The sequence below is a fragment of the Hyposmocoma kahamanoa genome, unplaced genomic scaffold (assembly GCF_003589595.1).
Source record: "Hyposmocoma kahamanoa isolate Upper Pololo Valley unplaced genomic scaffold, ASM358959v1 76, whole genome shotgun sequence".
Taxonomy (NCBI): domain Eukaryota; kingdom Metazoa; phylum Arthropoda; class Insecta; order Lepidoptera; family Cosmopterigidae; genus Hyposmocoma; species Hyposmocoma kahamanoa.
The window spans coordinates 6316036-6338277 of NW_020653900.1; the positions used below are offsets into that span (position 1 = coordinate 6316036).

At 35.0% G+C, this 22242-nt stretch overlaps 1 protein-coding gene, 1 long non-coding RNA gene and 1 other non-coding gene across 3 annotated transcripts; all 3 read right to left on the reverse strand.

Moving 5' to 3' along the window:
* Positions 1-222: 222 nt before the first annotated feature.
* On the reverse strand, positions 223-294 carry Trnae-cuc. Its single transcript has one exon. It is a non-coding gene; the product is annotated as a tRNA-Glu (tRNA).
* Positions 295-4009: 3715 nt separating this feature from the next.
* Positions 4010-4715, reverse strand: LOC113232381. The gene is made up of 3 exons (XR_003310621.1): positions 4647-4715; positions 4289-4372; positions 4010-4044 (listed from the first exon to the last, which is right to left on the reverse strand). It is a non-coding gene; the product is annotated as an uncharacterized LOC113232381 (long non-coding RNA).
* Positions 4716-9560: 4845 nt separating this feature from the next.
* On the reverse strand, positions 9561-19266 carry LOC113232607. Its single transcript, XM_026467377.1, has 5 exons — positions 18799-19266; positions 15492-15743; positions 11828-11885; positions 10162-10742; positions 9561-9844 (listed from the first exon to the last, which is right to left on the reverse strand). The coding sequence occupies exons 1-5, from the start codon at positions 19199-19201 to the stop codon at positions 9561-9563; spliced, it is 1578 nt and encodes a 525-aa protein (XP_026323162.1). The 5' UTR covers positions 19202-19266.
* Positions 19267-22242: the final 2976 nt, after the last annotated feature.

Below are 22242 nucleotides of genomic sequence, written 5' to 3' on the forward strand. Positions count from 1 at the left end.
CCTTGTCACTAATTAGAGTTCTGTGCAGGATCTAAGCAAAACATCCATTTATGGTGTGATCCTCTGTGGCCATGAGGTTTTCTCTCAAGAATAGAGGTTAGTTGTACAAATAAATAAGATAACGTTATTATCTTTTTCCGGAAACTATATTTATTACATAAAAGAACTACTAATTACACTAATAGTTAACGGACTAATACGTGGCAAAAAAACAAAAACTATTTCCGATACCGGGAATCGAACCCGAGCCTCCTGGGTGAGAGCCAGGTATCCTAGCCACTAGACCATATCGGATATTGCTATTATGAACGAAATAATGGTATATAAATTACTTGAATTGGCACAATGGTGTAGAAATTTAGTTTTAATTAAATCGGTAAATATCTAAATAGGTACAATAAAACAAAATTCTGTGTAAATAGTACAACTGGAATGGCAAATAACTACCTATCTCGTGCTGATTTTGTGACTAGCGCCATCTTTTAGCCTATTGTAGAACTAAATCAGCTAGCAGAGTAGTGAAGAGGTTGCGTTATTGTGTGGACATGGTTATACATGGTTGGATTTGGATTAGAGCCAGTGAAGAAAATAGTTCTTGTATGATATGGAAGATGGCGCTTTAGATAAAAAACTTAAGTCGGTGAAATAGTTTGAGTTCTGAATGAACCTGTATTGCCGTGAACTAATTTCTTCGTTACTGCTTAAAATCGCGAAATATGGTACTGTATTATGTTCCATAAGTAGACATTCTGTTCTGCCATATTAAACCGCGGCTAAGTGACAAGGTGGTCAAATATCCGTTTTAAAAAACGAAAAATAGAGCTCAGAATTCACTGTTTGAAAACAAGGAATTCTTAGTGAACGAGCAGTAGCATAGGAAATGACGTTTATAATTTGTAAATTTATTTACAGGATTTGTATAATTTCATGATAATATTTTGACTTTGATTTTGCAATATCGGCGTAATTGACATTTTTTTAGGTGACAATAAAACTTTAATGCAAATGCGTTAATTAGATGAGGAGCAGCATACGTATAAGCATAAATAATATGACAAGTGCATTAACAAGACGACTCACTATTTTCTTTTATTGTACTCGAAAGATAAAGCGATAAGACGAATCGTTGCAAATATTAATATTGCGTCAATTGTACGTATGATGAATTTATAATTTGGATTTGATTTTGATGGATTGAATTTGGCCAAAGACAGAAGGACCGGCAAGACCAAGAATAGCATGCAGTGAACAAATAAAGAAGCATATCAAAGTGGAAACAGCTATAGGACCTTGAGGAATGGAGGAGACTACACCGACAAGAGCAAGGCTCATAATAACACACACTCAACACACTCAACACAGCCCCGCACTAGGGAAACCCTGTGTCGCGGGTGCCATGGACACACATATAGACAACCACAAATTACACCCAAACTCACGAGAGAAACAAATGTATGTCATACAAATATTTCTCCCGGCCCGGGAAACGAACCTGGGACCTCTGCGTGGCAGTCCGGCATGGTAACCGTTCGGCCACAGAGGCAGAGGCAGTCGGCATAATAGATACTCGACCAAAATGTGCCTTGGACTTTTTTACATTATTTTTCGATTTGAGGGGCATACATAGTTCTTCTTGTCGTGTTGATGGCATAGTGAAAGTTGTTTATATTGTTGAACATAATCACCCCCTAAAGCATGGTGAAATTGAAAATATTAGTATCATTGCAAGCATTAATAAACACAAATTTAGACAATGAAACTACAACCAATTCCATTAAAGCAATTTATTGACTGATGCAGATGCAAAAATACATAAATTATCAACTACATACAAATAAATATCAACTACACAATCTTATCATCTAATAATAAAGACAGACGTAAAATAAATAATAATAACGTGAACTATGTTATAAAAACATAAAAGATCTTATATCAGGCACAACCAAATTATCCAACACGTAAAACTTCATAATGTAATATAGTCATTGCCAGGGATTGTCCTCTATAACTTCACTAACTGTATCTTTAAATTTTTTCATCTTCTTCGTCATTCTACTTTCTACAGCTCCCTCTACTATTTCTCCTTTATTAAAATCATCAGCTGTTATTATGGGGCTTGGTTCAAAATCTTCCGCAACTATTGGTTTGAAACCATCTTCTTTGATAACGGTCGGTATATTACTTTGGAGTTCTTTAGGTGCTTTTGCTTTAGGCATTTGCATCCAAGGTTGATAAACATATTTTATACCATTTATAACTTTGTATTTAGGATATTTTGGTTGATATTTTTTATAATTATTCAAGCCAAGTAAATTGTTAATCCAGTACATGTAAGCGTTTTGAAGTATGTCGACTATACCGCGTTTCTTTCTTGTTTTCGGAATTTGGATAGTACTTTTTGTAATACCGTTTTTTGGATTTTCTATTTTTGGGTAAGTTATATCAATAAAGTCATCGTCAAATCTCTCTAAAGGTAAATTGTAAGCTGTATCCATTTCATAGGAGTCTGGACCATCATCAATAGATACACTGCTGTCATATATTGGTACTTGTCTATTTATTCTGAGATGAGACGCTATATTGTTCATTTCATTGTTTTTCAGGTTTTTGAAAAGGGGATGTGGTGTTCCTTTCAAGACAGTATGAAATTTGCTGTAAGCATTGTTATTGTAAGGATCATTTCTAAAATCACTAAATTCTTCAATCTCTTCTGAACTATTGTCATTATCTTTTGTAACATCTCTAATATATGAAATCTTATTATCTGCTTCTCTTTTGCTTCTTGATTTTTCTTTTGCATCTTGATTGAGTTTAATAACTTCATCGTTTAATTTCTTCACTATGGAAAAAGGTTTTTTCATGTTAATATTATTGTTGTACCTGATGATGGGCGTAACGTAAGATACAATGGGTTTATTGGCAATTCTATCTTGGAAGTCCTCAGTATTGTATTGTAAAGTTTCCGGGTTTCTTTCTATGATTGATCGGCTTTGCCATTGTCCGTTCGCGTCGTAGCCACCTCCGCCACCGCCGCCGCCGCCGCCGTAGTCACCACCTTGAATAAATTACATCAAAGCTGTATCGACCATAACGCCCTGTACGATACCTGCAGTTCACTTCCAAGTAAAAAGTGTTGGACCATAAAATATTATGCTGATCCATTGACAAAATGTTTTCAAAGACCTTTAAATAAAATTCTGCACATTATAGGTCATAACTGTGAAATAAGTGTAACACGTGTAAGTAAATCATTAGCCTTTTTAAGAGACGTATTTATTCATTATAAACCAAGTAAAATGTCAATTGCAAACACAAAAATTGTTGTAAAATGTTCATTGTTATCAGTGTTCTTAGTTTTTGATTATTTAGCTATAGGAACGTATTGTTTTGTTGAAAAAAAAAATCTCGATTAGGCCAATCAAGAATCTGATAGAAATTGGTTTACAAAGATCATAATACTTTCACTGCTCAAAAAGGCAGGTGAATGTTTACTTACACCTTTATTATTATACTGGGAATATACCTGCTGGCATCCACGCCCCGCCGCCGCCGCCACCTGCTGCCCAACCCTGTAAATATGTATTATCAAATAATCCTTTATACGAACAGTCGAGTCTGTATTTTGTATATTTAATGGAGTTTAAAATATTCCCTTCACAAACTTCTTTCCCTCTAAGCTAACTAAGCCTTGTTAATTTTCTTTCAAATGTTTTTGATCTTGTATTTGATAAGGAGTTTGCTTACTTATTTGTTTTTCTACGGTTATAGAAATGTATTTTTAAGAATGCCTAAATATGTAAGTATCACCACATTTCTTTATTTGACTTTGAGAACCATTAATATAGTGGAAAACTAGTATTGTATTCCCCAATGGGTAATGGTAAAACAACTTCGTGACCTCTGGATTGGTTGTCTTGCAATGTTTATACGATTACTTTGCTATAATTTCTTAGACAGGCGTTTATGAGAACTTACACCGTCCCCGCCGCTACCGCCGCCTCCGCCTCCTTTCTTTTCCAAAATTTTCATTAATAGCATCATCTGCAAACATCATAAGACTTGTAGCGGGTAGTTGAAACTGCATAAATTGTAAATTTCAAAATTATTTTGATAAAAATGCTAATGGCATATACTTGCAGAGTATTACTGAGTTTAGCATAATGAATCGTTTTTGTAAATAACATTAGATAAAAGTCAAATTGTAGTAGTTGAAAGAATATCTTTCTACATTATTCTCGTCGAAGGCTACAGTAATCGTTTCGTTCAGCAAATAGATTTAATTTACCTTGGAAACCATGAAGGACATCATGCTGAACATCATCCCCTTGAATGACATCATTCCCATCATGCCCATCATAGCTGGCACCATCTGCAACCGACCCAACCTATCAACTTAGACGAATAATTTAATCAGTCCTGTGCGTGACAGTGTCATAGATGGCCTCTTAGTAAGTCCCTTCGACTTCCGAGACTCCTAGTGTGTACAGACCTTTTCACAAATTTGAGTATGGGAAACTGATTGATGATTTGAACTTAGTATCATTTGTTTATCACAAACACTGGAATTACGGTGTTGTATATGATAAACCAGTTGATAAGAGACATAAATGCATAAAGGAAATGATATAAAGCTTTTGATTGACCATCATAAACTTCATCTTCATGCACATCATCGCCATCATCATCATTTTCTTTTTGCCGCCATCGTCGCCGCCGTGGCCATGTCCACCTCCGCCGCCGCCGCCGCCGCCACCTTTGCGCTTCCGACCAACAAAGTCTTCCACTAAAACATTACAGCAGATATCCCATAAGTTATTTGACAATTCCTAAGTGGTATTCTTCTTCTGTCGTTATACATTTTCTAATAAATTGAACAATTTTACATTCAGTTCCATACTTTAAGGCACCATTTTAATAAACAAACTTTTCGAAACGCTTTGATCTAAATGTACCAAGTACCTAGTATTATCTTGGCAATTTCATTAGACTGATACTTATAGAAGCTACAAGAAATATTCTTGTGTAACGTATTTGTAGTTTTAGCTACAATTGTATGATTAAAGATAGGACAATACTTACCTGTATCAGGAACAGCAATATCCTTTCCCAAAGCGTTAAACTTCAGTATGTGATTATTGAAAAACTTATCAACTGCTCGATCTATTACGTAAGATAGATCTTCCGGATTCTTGTTCTTTGCTGCTTCTTCATCAATACTGTCTTTGAGACTGCCATTTTCTGTTTCATTTGTTTTAACTAAAATAAATCAAAATATTTTTCAAGTGTTTAGTGTTTTTTTATCTTTTATTTAAGCGAACAGGGCTTTCATCCCTTTACGACAATGTGTTTCTTTAAGTAACTTAATTTATTGGCTAGGATGCTGTGGAGATTACAAGTACGGCATTACACGTGTAAACATCTCTTCGTCAGATTTTAGCGTCTAATTCTATCAGTCTTTGGTCCGTTCCGCTCCGATCTGGGTATATTCCACGAAGCCGTGTTATGTATCTGTTTAGTGTTTTAGTTAAGTAAGATAATATCAATAGACTTATTTGGTTACATACAGGTTTGTGTAATGAACATTATACTGTATCATCTGGGCATTTTGGTACCCGCAAACTTTCTTTGTCTGTAAACTATAAATGACAATTGAATTGTTTCTTTAATAATCTTAGTGTTTATTCAGTATTGGTAAAGTATTCATGTTTAAATAAAAAAAATCTATACTTACCGAATTTCACATAGTCGCCAATAACGGAAACTTCATTGAGTTTATTAAGCTCTTTCAAATACAACAATGTTTTCCTTTGCAAACAAGAATACGACAAATATAGAAAACATTCTGAATAAACACCGTCGAAAATACTATTTACATTTTCCTCCTGATCTTCTAAATCACTCTCTACTATATTGTTAGTAGTATCATTATCTAGAACTAAAGAATCCACAACGACAACGCACAGTAAAACGACAATAAATTTACGAGACATCTTGCTTCAAGTATAGGCGACAAATGAAAATGCAAACACTGGGTTAGGGTTATTTATTTTCTTATTAACAGGATTTAAGGTCAAAAGTCACGGTGCACTTGAGTGAAAACGTATCATTTGTCGTTAAAGAAGATAATAGGTTGCGGTCGCCCAAGGGAGTATCCTAGGCCCTAAAGTATTTATATTGCATAGTAATTTTAGTTAAGAAGCATTATTGTTAATAAAGTTGAGATTCTTAAACTGTTTTCATTTTGATGATTGTCTATGTAGTTGATTTTCACGGATGTTTGTCGCATAGGATTACGAATAGTTTTAGAACTTATTTTCTTTAATTTTCCTCAACAGAAACAAATAGATCTAGTTATTAGGTTTTCGCGATTGTTACACATTGAAAATGAAACTATTTTTTAAGGTCTAAATCCGTTCCGGGTCCTTTATAGGTCTTATGGTGACGGCTAACAACTCAAATTGCCAGCAAAAATAGCTTAAAAGAGGTAGGTGACTAGAACAAACAGACTAGTACTCTGCTGCTAGATTTATAATCCAAATTCACCATGGAAATCTAAATCTTATGTCGAACGCACAAATTCACATTGCAAATGCCACAGTGTGCAGCTGTATGCTACCCTTTCAAATCGATATTAAGAAATAGGAAATGTAATGTTTTTTTCATATCTGAATCGCGTATATTTGTATGTAGCGTAAATTGCGGAAAAATAGTGTTCTTTGGAAAATTAATAATTATAACTTTTTGATTAAAAAAAAAATCGACTTAAAAAATCGACATCAAAAATTTGCTTAACGGCTTATTTTATTGAAATTACATCTATTTGCCAAGTTTTATTGCAGTCGGTTAACGGAAAGTGCGCGAAACCGGATTCATCCCTTAGTTTGCCACCCTTAGAGTTGAAATATTTTGTTCAAATTTAAACGGGACGACTACAGAGGTACCCTCTTTTGAAAAAAAAAAAGAATCATCAAAATCGGTGAACATACATACAAAAAAAATACAGTCGAATAGAGAACCTTTTTGGAGTCAGTTAAAAAAAATAAAAAAAACCATTATTGAAATGGGCTGTCCTACTGAATTTCACCCGAAAGCCTTAGAACACACGAAAGTGCTAGTAATTGGAACCCTTGGTAAAATAAAGCCACATTTGATCAGATATCAGAAGTGTAGTTATCACATTAAAATCATAAAAATAATACGTACTACTTACATGAAACAAATTATGTATATGTGAAATTTTATAACTCTCTTATCGACAAAGTTCGTAGAATCTTTAAACAACACTCTTGATAAATTGTAATTTTGCAGGTCTGCCTGCCTAATTGCATCACGGGTGCGAATTTGGAAAAAAATATTCTAGTGAGTTTGTTTATATTATAATATTATAGTTTATATATTTTTATAATAAAGATGTAGGTAGGTAATTGTAATATAACTTTTTGAAACGGGTGAAACGACAATAATTTGAGATACTCTAATCTGTATAAAAACTTATGGAATTCATTCAAAATTAGTCGAGTTTTTTTAGTTACACATCTAAGTCACATATCCAAGAATGCCAACTTGTGAAATGGGGAAAAGAAAATTGGAATTAAGAAAAAAAAATCGTGGGTTTCACTCATTCGCTTTGGCAATCAGAGTTGACGATGATTGGTGGAAAAAGGTAATCGAAAAGATTTGTATATATAGTCTTTATTGCGTTCAGCTACAACGTTTGGTAGGCCTACAGACCCATATACAGCGCTACAGACCTGGGGAAAATATTTGTATAAAAAAATGTTACTTCTTGTTATTAGTCTTTGCTGTATTTAGTTAGCTGTGGTAGCCTAATGGTTTGACCTACCACCTCGCCAAGCAGAAGGTTGTCGGTTCGAATTAGGGCTTGCATCTCTCAGTTTTTCGGGGAAGGAAAAATCGCGAGGGAACCTGCACACATCTGCATAGTAATGTAATGATGTGTGTGAAGTTCCCAATCCGTATTGGGCATATATACCATAGGAACTACAGCCCAAGGTCTTCATTGTGTGGGGTGGCCTGTGCCCAGAGGTGGGACTCGTATTATTATTATTACTTCTTCTTAAATATATTATATGTATAATACGTACAATTTGTCGTACGAAATTGCTGAGCATTTTTTGCGCAAGCGACAACTGTCACTCTAAAGTCGTATAGTAGGCGTTAGCTAGATCTTTCGCTTTCTCCATTCACGTCAATCTTTACGTAGAAGTTTGTTATTAGTTTTTTTATTATTTGTTTTAAAGTATTGGGCCAACTAGTTCATGGGCGTAATGAGGCCTTAATTTTTTTTCTTATCTGCTTACAATTTTGTACCCATGGTGTAATAAAGCCTCTTGTGGTCATACGTCAAAAGCGCTTTTGTCACAAGAAAGTCGTAAAAATAATATGAACTACATGAAACAAATTATGTATTTGAGTAATTTTAGAAAACTCCTATTTATGCATAAAAAAGTTACCGTCTAATTTCGTTTGTGGAATCTTTAAACTTCTTCTGAAAAGTGGTTGGCCTTATTACAAAAAATACAATATACCCCCCGGATGGACACAGTGGCAGTGCCCCTCAGATCTTTGTGATTTGAAACTCTGAGTGGCATTGCAACTGTTATGGACAGGTGTGTAGCTTACCATCAAGCGCACGACTTGTTCGTCCTGTCACTTACTATCATAAAAAAATAGGCGCCTTGTCGTCGAGTTGGGGATACCAGCCCGTTGCACCAAGTACCAAGTACTATCATAAAGAAAAATCCTTATTGTATGACCAAGGGCACATTTTTTGTTATAACTTTATAACAAAATGAGGTAATAAAACCACAGAGTTGCTCACTGCAATCATTTTATAAAAACATAATAAATATATACAATTAGAACAAATAGAAAGAACAGACATTATGACAGGTATATAACATAAATTGTACAATAAATAGTTAATATTTGGCATACAGACGTGAATAATATTTACATAAAGAAGGCTAGAATATCACAGTTAATATACTGCTTAGAATAGTATACATAATGTATTATATGAAATTAATATAACATGACACAAAAATAATAAGAAATATTATTAGAATAAAAGCAAAATATGAAAAAAATATAATATATAGATATAAATGCATGACTGGAAAAATGAATATAAATAATAAAAGAAAGATAAATAAAGTAAAATAAATACACGCTTACATAGTAATAAAAAAATAAAGAAAACAATGGAAAATAAAAAGCGTTAATGAAAATGCGGTGGGAAGACTTCAATAAATAAAAATATATACAAATAAATAATATATAAAAAGAAAAGGATAATAAACTTTAACACGCCTTCAGAAAGCTGCAATAAATAATCCACGAACAACAACAAAGACATAAATAACTTATTATTAAAAATAATTTAACTAACTAACTTTAGTAAACCTTTTTGTAGGATAATTTTTTATCAATAAATAGTTGACTTTTTAAAATCAAAGCCATTCGAAAATCTAACATCGAAAACAGTACAAGGTCCCTCTATTGTAATACACGTAGTACCAATGCGTGGGGGCTTCCTAGCTAGTGGTATCATAAGGCATGTAGCTGTTATAGCCGTTAGCATCGTAAGCTCTTCTGTAGCCACCATGATGTCCGTGGTCGTGTTCGTGATGCTCTTCATGACTGTGGGAGTGGTGATGAGATACTTCTGGCTTCGTGATGATCTCATATGTGGTGTGTCCTCCACCTCCTTGACCTTTGAGACCGACGAGAGCTGAGAGGAGTAGGGACATGAGCGCTGTCATGAGAGCTTTACCGGCTAGGAGAGCTAATGCTCCTAGAGCTGCAGCTGCCATAGCACCTATAAAATATAAATTTAAAAAATGAATAAATAGACGATATTCGGAGTATTGCTTAAAGATGCTGGTTGGTTAAATAACGTGAGTTTTAAACAAATTGGTAAAACTTGTTACAAATTGGGTGATTTTAATTTTTGTAAAAGAGAAAAATGATCAAATTTGTTTTCATTGTTATGTGTTTTATTAAATATTGTTGAAACTAAGTAATGGAGAAGAAAAAAATATTATGTCTTATTATTCTCGCTTATTAAAAATCTAAATTCTTCTTAGACTTTGTCATAAATCAGGCAAAAATTGAGATAAAGTCAAGTACACGCACCTTTCATCATCATAGCTGCAGCCAACAAACCACCACCGCCACCCTTGCCGCCTCCAAAACCGCCGCCGCCGCCGCCGCCGCCACCCTTCCTCCCAACCACTTCATTGTCACCCTTAGCTATGTCCATGGCCCTTTTAGACGTATCTGGGTCCAACAGTCTGTATCTTATAGAATGTCCGTCAAGATAATCCTTAAGACGATACAAAAGGAATCTATTTAGCTTCTCATCGGGCTTCCCTGGAAACTGTCTCGATAACTCCGCCGCCAGTTCTTCAGGTGTCGTGTTTGTCGTTTGATTCTCCTTTATAATGCTCAGTCCCGGCAAAATTGGTAACTCATTGCGAGAGTTTAAATCTTCCAAAAAGGACAGAACGTGTATCTTCAGACACTTAGCACTGAGACTTCCACTACATTCTTTGTGAAGTGTCCTTCCAGTCCGGTCTCCAGTTGTATTTTTGACTCCATCGTTTATGTTGTTAGGTTGCGGTCCATCGATGACAGCTTTAGAACTGCTTGCACACACAATCACTAACAGTACCACTGCATATTTGCTATACATTTTGTCACTTTTATCACTATTTCTGGTTTAAACTTAAGCTGGAGTCATTTCGTTAGACGCTGCGGGACTAATGATTTGACAGCGGCCGCAATTTATTTTATACCGCTGAGTAAAGACTAAAAAGTTGACTACGACCGCTGCAAAGCAAAAAAAAAAAGAAGTTCGATTGCTTTGGAAGTTATTTTGTTCGTAGCGAAACCGAGTCACTTTCGATCAATAAATAAAGCAATGCGATGCATGGTGGTAATGGAAAAGTGGAACCAAAAGTGGCGATATCTTAAAATTGTAGACAATTGGGTAAAAAAGTGGACTATAAAATATGCCGATGGTTACTGGTTCTCCGAAGAACATTTTGGAGAAAAGTTTTATCTGTTCTAGAAAAACTGCAAGAGATACTTAATTCGGAGTACAAAAGTGAACCTTGGCCAACTTACGTTCCTCTTTTGGGCACGGACCTTCTTTAAGGAGAGTGCGGACTTCACACGTTTGCCACCAATTTCGACGAGTCGGTTAAGTCACGAATTCTTTTTTCACCGTTAGCGAGAGGTATTGCTTAACTTAGTATTTGAAGTTAAAGCACTGTGAACTGTCGATCTCTCAATAGATGATCAAACGTTATCCTATTAGTCATTGGTATTGGTTCTTGACCAAACCAAAAACAGAAATTTGACGTACATAGTGTTAATAAAAACATCCTTAATTTTCTCTGATCGACTTTCGTATCGAAACATTTAATAATTAGTTGTCAAAATTAAGGTACAAAATGATTACGCTTATACTGTATATCCGACATTTCAACAAGACAAACTCGTTCATTAAAGAAACTAGAACACTATAGAAGAAAAAAAAGACATTTTTTACCTTCACTTCACCTACTTTAGTATGTCATGTAAATATAATTAAATGTGGTTTTATCAATCAGCTTAATTCAAGAAATAGGCTGTGTCTAATAACAAAATTAGTGAAGATACAGTATAACTTAATGATGCGGTAAAAACCTTTATTGTTATCTGATAGAGATATACAGAAAGAATGAATTAAAAACGGATGGAAAATGAGAATTTAAAATACCATTCTATCTGTTATTGTCTGGGAAACCCAAGTTACCTTGCCCAGCGCATTAGCATAGCTATACAAAGGGGATCATTGTCAGCTACTTGGGCACCTTGGGGCGGGGACCCAATTTTATTCATAAAATTTAATCCTAGTTTTAGTCTTTAATATTTAAGCTTCCTTTTCCATATTTTCAGATATATATCGTACACTAAAATACTTTTAAAATCGGCCAGGGTGTTTAGAAACTCGAGGTAGGGGATGATCTTTGTTAATAAATATTTGTTTATGCTTACTTCAAAATAATAAAATATTCTTTCACGGAATCTTTAAATGTCTCCTCTGAATTGTTGAGATTTTGCAGATGTGGCCTTAAGACATTAAGGGTACGAACTCTTCTGCATTGTAAAATTCGCTATACATTCAAAGGGCGTCCGGTTCGTTCGTTCGTTCGGGTTTGTTGTTTCAAGTTCCGCACAGTGAGCAAATGTTTAAACTTCCCCCGCAATAAGTATTAGTGTATTTCAGTACCTTCACTGAAATGTTTTACATTGACAATGCTTTGAAAGACCTTATTGATATTTTATGACATAATGAGATAGAAAAATTTAATCCAGTTAGAAACTCAAGGTCAAAGTCAAAATAAAGGTAGAACTCCTTGTGAAAGAGTTCGTCCAAGGAATTACTGCCGCCATACGTGTTTCCGTCGGCAAGCAGTAATGTTTTTTATAGCCCCGCACTAGGGAAACCCTGTATCGCGAAAGCCATGGACACACGCATAGACAACCACAAATTACGCCCAAACTGGCGAGAGAAATTAATAAATATTTGTCAGGAATCGAACCCGGGACCTCTGCGTGGCGGTCCAGCATGCTACACCTTACGGACACGGAAGCAGTTAAAACGACTGGATTCTGGTTTTTAAGGGTAAGGGATTTGTGAAATTATAGGTATTTGAAAGTCAGGGTGACGGGTGTGGGGCAGTGACCATAAATTGAAAGCTCTTATCGACACTGCAACTGCATGAGAAGGCGTATCGCTTACCGTCATGTGCACTAGTTCATCCCATCACTTGGTGTAAGTAACTGATAAAACCTCCCTCCTAATCATGATCTACCTTGGCAAACTTGGAAGTCCCTAAATAGGTTGCGGACCCAAGTCGGCCGAAGCAAGGAGTGCATGCACGGATGGAGTTACAGCTCGGAGAGCGCATGTCGGTGTGGTGTCTGTCCCCTGATAATGACATATCTTTTTGTCCTGCCCTGCGTGTCCATACACCTGCGTATGCGAGGACCTGTACGACCCCACTGATACTCGTACGTAAGTACTCATCCTCACAAATATAAACGTCAGAGTCGACACGCCAAGAAATTTGACAAATAAAAATAAAATCTCGAAGCTGATGTATCATGTTCCATTGAATGCTCTTCACCAATACTAATAAATACAATAAGAGTTTGAAGAAGTGTTTGAAGACCCGTTATCTCACGACACGACTCGATTGCCTACAGGTGATGTGATGTGATTTCGAGTTGCTTTGGAGTTGTGTGTATTTTCTGTAAGATGTGAACATTATTGCATTCCGGTTTGGAAGGGTAAGGGGTGCTGGTGGAATTACAAGCACATAGGACTTGCCAACTTATACCTCAGGTTGACGGGAGCAGCGGCAGTGCCCCTCCGATCTTTGCGATTTAAAGCTCTGAGTGCCACTGCATCTGTTATGGACAGGCGTGGAGCTCACCATCAGGCGCACGACTTGTTCGTCCCGTAACTTGATATTATAAAAAAAAAGTTTTTATACAAAAACCAACCTCAACTGCCTTGGTGGCTGAATGATTATCATGCTGGACTACCACGCAGAGGTCCTGGGTTCGATTCCCGGGCCGGTAGAAATATTTGTATGGTCTACATTTATTACTCTCACGAGTTTGGGTCTAATTTGTGGTTGTTTATGTGTGCGTCAATGGCACCTGCGATACAAGGTTTCTCTAGTGCGGGGCTAAAACTTCATATTTTAAAAATATCTTAATATAATATTATTTGATATAAAAAAAAAAAATAGTTTAAAAAGTGGGAGAAATCCGATGAACCGAATTCATCCCCTAATTTGCCATTTGAGGTGGAATATTTTTTACAATTTTGAATATGACTATTACAGAGGTAAGAGGAGGTATCCCCTTTCTAACAATAAAAGAATCATCGAAATTGGTTGACAAATGTCAGTGTAACCCCGTAACATACACGCAAAAAAATTTACAGTCGATTGGAAAACATCATCTTTTTTTGAAGTCGGTTAATAAAAGACGTGTCAGACGTTTTGCATTGTTTTATTTTGATGTACAACCACTGCCATGGTAAATATCATACTATTTAATGTAACTAAACACGCACTATGTTTTCAATGATCTCCAATAGAACAACTGACGCCTTTCTCCGACTTATCAAAAAATAAGCAAAACTTTGCGGTTGCTCGATAACATCAGAAAGTTGGTTTTTTGTAGTACAAAATTGAACAGAAATAAAAAAAAGGTAGGTTTACAATTTTCTCCGAAAACATAATCCTATCTGATATGGGAGCGATTAATAATATACCAGTTCTCTTATTACGAATCAAACACTTTAAATCCACATCATAATAATTTATTATCATTGCGTGCAACATCTTATAACAAAAATAGGTACAAGGCATAGATGGAACAAAAACTAAAATACAAAAATATATAAGTATAAATACATTAGTAACATTACAAATAAAAATATACATGCATAAATTATAAGGAAAATATAGGAGTTTATACATAGGTCTATTATGTATATAAGTAAGTTGCAACAGTCTTCATAACAATATACCTATATATAGCGACAAATATACATAACGTAAATATGAAAAAAATAATTAAAATGAAATATTAAATATATTTGAATGAAGCTACTATCATTACATAATATGTACATAAATAATTAAACGCAGACATTAATGTCTGTGAAACAGCCATACATAATTAAAATATCAATGGAAAGACTGTACAATATCAAGTTATAAAAATAATTATACATAGGATATATAAGTAAATAGAAATTAAAATAGAAAATAAAACAAAAGTTAAATAAATCCATTCAAAACAAATACTGTACATATATAAATAAAAAATTAAGAACATATAGAATAAATAAATTAAAAATAATTATTTATGAAAAACGTTAATAAAAATTAAATATTCATATATATATACAACTAAGTAATAAATCACATTGAATACATAAAGTAAATAAAACAAATGACTATAAAACGGAAAAGATAAAAATAAAAATAGAAATTGAAATAAAAAAAATAACAGCAAGAATTAAAGAAAACAAATAGAAATAAACGAAAATCGTGATTCTTAAATCTAATAATAAATAGTTGAAATAAATTATCCGTTGGTACCTGAGTATCTAGCTTATACAGATATTGAAAGCTTTGGCATCAGATCTTGCTACATCATTAAACATGAAAATGCAAAAACTTGATTCACACAAACCATAACACTTGTTGGGAATGTCAAAGCTGAAACTTACTATACTCATTTAATCTTTTATTCTATTTGGCAATTGACCCTATTTGTTAGTTTCATCTCCCAAAGAATAAACATAATTAATTGTTTTTTGAAAAATAGATGTTACGAGTATGTGTACGTATAAATTTAGCTCAAATTAATTCCCTTTTTGACATTGTATTAACGTCTCCTAACATTCAAATTCCTGCCGTACCCAGAATGTCCATAACCACCTACATCTTCATGAGCCGTGGAGTGGCTGTGACTGTGGCTGTAGATGGGTTTCGAGACGATTTCGTATGTGGTGGACTTGCCTCCGCTGGAGAGGGATTTGACACCAATGATGGCGGAGAGGAGAAGTGACATCATGGCCGTCATCATGGCTTTGCCTGCGAGCATTGCCAGTCCGCCGAGACCGACTGACATGAGGGTACCTGTGACAAATAAAAAAGGTAAGTATGGGTGTATTGGACATTGGGTCCACAGCCTCTGACCAAAATGTTATCAATGTGTAAGGCTGATACTTTGGGTGAAGTCTGCCAGCGCCTAGGTCTTCTATTTATTTCAGTTATGGTTCAGATGTATCGTTAAAGGTAATTGTACAGATTTGAGGATGAGGTGATAAATACAAATATATTGACTAATCTACGAGACAAGCGGTGCTTCATCACACGTGATTACAATAAATATTACTCCGATCGACTAAATTATGTCTGCCAAGCATGACGTACGACAAATGCCTTTCTATTAAATAACAGAAAAGAAATATAAACATTTTGCTACGTATGATATACTGTAAGGTAAAGAATACAAGGTTCTTAGAAACTACAACATTACAAATAATTATATATTCACAAAATTGTCAAATAACAAGCAAAATAATTATAAAAAAGAAAGGAGAAACGGATTTAACTATCAATTACTCTATATGACAGTTTTTATAAACATACAACAAACGTTCACCATAATTACAATGCTCTGTTTGTCAATACTCTTCCATTAGTCCTAACTTTTCTTTGTGACACTTCTTTTGCTACATTTTTCTATGTCACATTTTTCCATGTTGGTTTCTATGTCATCAGTGCTGAGGCTATTTTTCTCTTTGATGTTTATTATTTAGGTTGTACTAGAAATTGGCAGTATTATTTTTGTCATATTTTTTTCCGCAAAAGTTTGCATCGGCAAGAACATGCAGTGGCAGTAGTGTTCCTTGTGAAAGAGTTTGTCCAGGAACCTTACCTATATCTGCCACTAAGCAGCATGTGAGCATTACTGCGTTTCGGTTTCGAAGGGTAAGGGTGCTGGTGGAATTACAGTTTTATGGGACTTGTCAACTTATGTCTCAGGGGTCGAGCGCAGAGGCAGTGCCCCTCAGATCTTTTGTCGCAATTAAATTTTTTTGTTATACCATATATATACTTCTGTCAGTTGCTATTGTATCACATATATATTTTTTTTCATAATCATCAGTTATGTTACCATTACCTTTTGAGCTATATAGTTTTTACTGCGTTTTTGTTCTTATTTTTAAACGTATTCTAGGTGCTTGGCGTTCTATTTTTGTACGGTTCTTTGAAATCGGCAACGAATTTTTACAATATTTCACTGACTCCAGTAAATATACCCTTCCCAGTTCACTAGCATCAGTTGCTAATTTTTTCGAAAGGAGCGTTGTTTGTACTCGACCTCAAGTTAAATAAACTATTTCCAAAATATTTAACATAATTATATAAATGACAAACTTGGAAATTGATTTTGTGATACTTACACATTTTAATAATAATAACCTTTATATCAAAATTTACTTTCGAAAATCGTCATTAGAGATTATATACATGCCATGTCATCTGTCCTGTCATACCTCTTTCGCATTCTCGATTGGCTTATTTTGAGTAATTTTGATTTCACTAGTCTTTAGAACATTCTTAATCTGTTGAGATATGTACGCCGAAGTTGCTCATATCTCCTTACAATTCCTCATCCTGTCTTAGGAGTTAACTACATAAATGCGCAACGCTCTGATTTTTACAGTGTTTACTCTACTTCATGCTTCTTCGGTCATGTCTAACATTCACTGCCGTACATTAAGGTTGGAGCCAGTGCGTCCTATTCTACAGCTAAATTTGTCTTTTTTGATACGTTTCAGCTAACCCGCAGAGCTCCATTTACGTACAAGAGTTCTTTCATTTGTTCTAGCCTTTATTATTTCGCATTCTGCTACACTTTCATCCCCTTCAATCTCCATTACTTTCGTCTTACATATATTCAATTTCTTACATTTAAACGGTAACTAACGTAATTTGGGTAATACCTATATATTGACTCCTATGATGTCGACTCCACCCAAAAAATATTGCTTTCAAGCAAAATGAAAACAACACGGGTGAATTCAACACTAAGAGGAACCGACGCAGTCGATAATGATTGTATGTGGTCAAGATAGTAATTTAATAGCCAAAAAAGGTCGTAAATATTGTTGCGGTAAATCGGTGAGCTAGTTTTATTTATCATTTTGATAAAATAAAAAAAAATACAAACATTTTTGAAATAGTTCAAAAGTGTTTTGATGTGTAAATTTATAAACCGTTTGGTTTAAATAGGCAGAGTCCATTTAGCGTTACCAGTAGAACTAAATGGAGTAAAATCGGCTTTAGCATCTTATCGATGGTTGTGTGTAAGATAGTTTCCATTTTGAAAAAATAATCTGAAAAACTTTCAAATAATTTAGTTATAGAACGCGGCAATTATGGTTTTCATTTAAATGTCCACGTTTTTTGCCTAGTTTGTTTTTGATAGTACAATTCTTTTTTTATTTTCTATCTGTAAACATTAATAATAGCTGATTATTCTCTATCTCTCTTTATAATAAACATGAACGAGATAAATGCTTTTACTAACGATACTCATTACCTTTGACATAACCTTAAAAGTCAGCAGTACGAGACAGGGTTTACTATTCTTATTCAAGAGCAAGTGATTACTGATTATGATTAGAATCACATTAAACAAGTTTTAATGAATTTTTGATTACTATTACATTGTCTACTGTATGCTTTCTCAAAATTCGCGTTACGCTTTTTGATTTTTAATTTCTCCTCTGTTGAAAATTACCTGCTCTACTTTTATTCAAAACGTATTTAAGTAGTAAACGTAGAAAAAGATGTTACGTTTCAATTATTTTTTAATCCTTTTGCAAATTCGTAACATTGTATGTGTTCAGAAATTATATCACATTTCCAATGATATATGAACCGTCATATAGGTATATGAACCGGCAATCAATAATATCAATAAAAATATATGTGTAAAATATCTTAAATATCTTTAATAAGGAGTCCCTTTTGCGTCATCTCTTTTTTTCGACATTCAGAACTTGTTTGGTAAAAACAATAGGACAATTGTAAAGTATGAAAAAATTGTTGCACCTGTCGATAAAAATGAACATCAATCACGACTTCTAAATCGGTCGCACGACTTTGCTATACATACCTTTCATCATCATAGCCATGGCAATGAGGCCACCCATGCCTCCTTTCTTTCCGCCACCGAAACCGCCGGGTTTGGACCTAGCCTCGCCAATCAGGGCCCTTGCTTCTTCAGTGGTACTTTCATCCAAAAGCCTGAGTTTCACCGAATGTGTGTCCAAATAAGTCCCAAGCCTGTACAGTAGGTACTTGTCCAATCTCTCATCAGGTTTCGAAGGTAGAGCTCTCGCCAACTCAGCAGCGAATTCTTCAGCTTTACTTCCATTTTCTTTACTAGGTTCCTTGACCAGACTTAGTCCAGGTAAAAGGTTCACTTCTTCTTTGGAGTTGAGCTTTTCAAGAACAGAAAGAGCTTCGATCTTCAAGCATGTAGGGCTAAAGATTCCGTTGGCACAATCTTTGCCCATAGCTCGTGCTGCTGTTTCAACCGTTGGCACTGGCTCTACATTTTCGTTTAACTCCGGATTAGGAAGAGCTGATGCTCCTACTATAAGTAATAGTAACGACAACCGATACATATTTGCAAAAATTAAAAAAAACACTCGCGTGTGTTCGCTGTCGAATGCGGTTACTATTTGATAAGAAAATTCGTACGTTCAGCTATTTATATGTCTCACATAGTTGAATTATTAGTACGAGTACTTTTGCAACCATTATATTTTCATAGAAGGCTGATTGCAAAAAGACAACTGTATCAAAACTTAACATGCGACTTGCATCTTTCGCTTCAAGGCTTACTTTCCTTTGCGGCAGTACCTCGTGTGGGGCTTTGGGTCATTATCGTACGCAGTCATCGTAGTACCAGCGTGTGATACAGATGTCCATAGTTTTTTCAGCTTTTTTAATGTATTACATCATATCCGTCAATGTCAAATTGTTTTGTCATTACAATACGACGTAAATATTTACCGTTTTATTTTATAATATGTTCAAATTTATATCCATGTGGGCAACCAAATGTATCGTAAATGTCATACGACAGTTGCAAGTATCTTAATAAACAGAACTGTAAAGTTATGCAGCCATACAAGGCCAAATAGATCATATAAATCTCGGAAGAAAATTTACTTAGATTGTTTATTATTGTATTTATGCTATTTTCATGAACAAACGTGAATCATTTTCATATTAAAAAAAAGTTTTAACACATACGTTGTGTTCATATATGTAGTCGATATATAGCACGTCTTTCTCGAATAGATATACTAAAACTTCGAATATGCAAGAGATTTGATGATGTAAAAGGAGCACACGTAGATCCAGTTTTAGATAATAGCATTCAACCGCAATGCCAAAAGCACCAACAAATTGAAGTAGTCACAAATTTTAAATTCAGTGGACAATGTATGACCGTTGTATAAAGGCTTGAGATAACCACAAATTTACCGAAAGAGAAATGCAAAAATTACATTTAATTTTGATTAAGATTTTAAACTGATTTGAATACTACGTTATTGCGAAATAATACACAATGTTTGAAAACTTTGTAAAAGTATTCAATGTAAAGGACTCACCGCAGTTATCGACACGGAATATCATTCAGTGTCTCTACCATGGGATTGGTTGGTGTAATTACAGGCACAAGGGACTTTTCTACTTATGTCTCAAGGTGACGGGCGCAGTGGCGGTGCCTCTCAGATGTTTGAGATTTAAAGCTCTGAGTGGCGCTGCAACTGTTATGGACAGGCTGTCGCTTACCGTCAGGTGCTCGACTTGTTCGTCCTGTCACCTAATATCACAAAAAAAAGATCACAGTAACAATTATCGCTAACGACCGCGTAAAATTTGTATACAAAATCTACAAGTACAACAAGTAGGCGGGTTGTTATATACGAGTATTTTGCCATACAAAATTGCGAAGTAATTTACGCGGTCGCTAGCGACAACTGTTAAACTCGTAGTAGAGGCACGACTCTACAGAAAAACCTTATGCCCATGAAAAGAAGAGTGAAACAGACGTAATTGAAGCGAAACGCGCAACGTCTAAAAAGATTTTTCTGCAAGGCTCAAGGAGATTTCACATTAAATTGCGCCGTAGATGTGTGCAGGTTTCTTCACGATGTGCACCTTCACTGATAAAGCTCATGGTAAATTTTAAATTAAATTACGCACATTTTGAAAACTTAGAAGTGCAAGTCCGTATTCGAACCCACGACCCTCTGCTTGAGGTCAAACCATTAGGCTACCAAAGCTGTGTGGTGATTTCTTGCTGGGCCTCTACTATGAGATTGCAGTGACAGTTATCGCTAGCGACCGCTTAAAATGTTTGTGTTCAAAATGTTGTTTCTTCTTATGATCACTAAGGGCGCAGTGTAATTTGCTATACAAAACTGTGAAGCAATTGACACGGTCGCTAGCGACAACTATCACAGTAAACTCATGGTAGAGGCACAGAGCATTTCTTTAAAGTTTTTCTAAATTGAATAGTTACATGCTGAAAATAGCATCAACTTTTATTGAAATTGAATGATATCTAAATATTAATTATGGATTTAAATTTAAATCAATGTTTCGAAATCCAGTTGTTAACAGATAGTGTTATAACTTAATGTCTAAAGATTAACCATCAGGTGGACAACCTGACATCCGTTTGTATATCATGAATATATGTATATACATATTTCTCGTTTCTCTTATTCAACATTTTCATCTTATCGAAATAAATGATACGTTGTAACAATGTAGTTAAATCGTAAAATTGTTTCTATACGTATGTTTACGATTTTATCTTGGTAGCGTAAAGATATTGAAAGATGGCAGCCAAGGCGGACGTAAGATTTTTTCTGTTCTGCTACCGTGCTTCCTACTATGTAAGCAATGATTTTAGACTATTAACGTAATAATAAAGATAATAACGAAAAGCTCTCCTAACATAATTGTAGCTCAGGTCACAGTCTGTTACCGAGTTGAGACCTTTTTTTCACCGGAGTATTCAAATTAATATTATATTCATAATAGCGAAAGTAACTCTGTTTTATTTTGTTGAGCTACATTTTCACGCCAAAACCTCTGAAACAATTTCTTCAAAAAAGGCAGATTATAGCTATTACTCTTTATTTTGATTACATATTTTTGAAGACTTAGTGCCGTGGTAGCCACTGGGCGTTCGGTTTGCCTTACCACTTCGCAAGCCATAGGTTTCAATCCGGGCTAGCACTTCTTGAGTTTCTCGGAATTTATGAGCGAAATACAATTTGAAATTTACCACGAGCTTTTCGGTGATGGAAAACATCGTAATAAAACCCGCATGTCAAAGAAGATTCACAACCCTCAGAAAACGTGTGAAGTTCCCACCCGCTTTGGGCCAGCGTGGCGAACTATGGCCTAAACCCTCGCTTGAGAGGAGACCCGTGCCCAGCAGTGGGATGTATAAATGGGTTGATGACGATGATAAGGCTAGTCGAAGTACTTGTTCTACGCAGTCGAAGTTGCGGGTACCAGCTAGTGT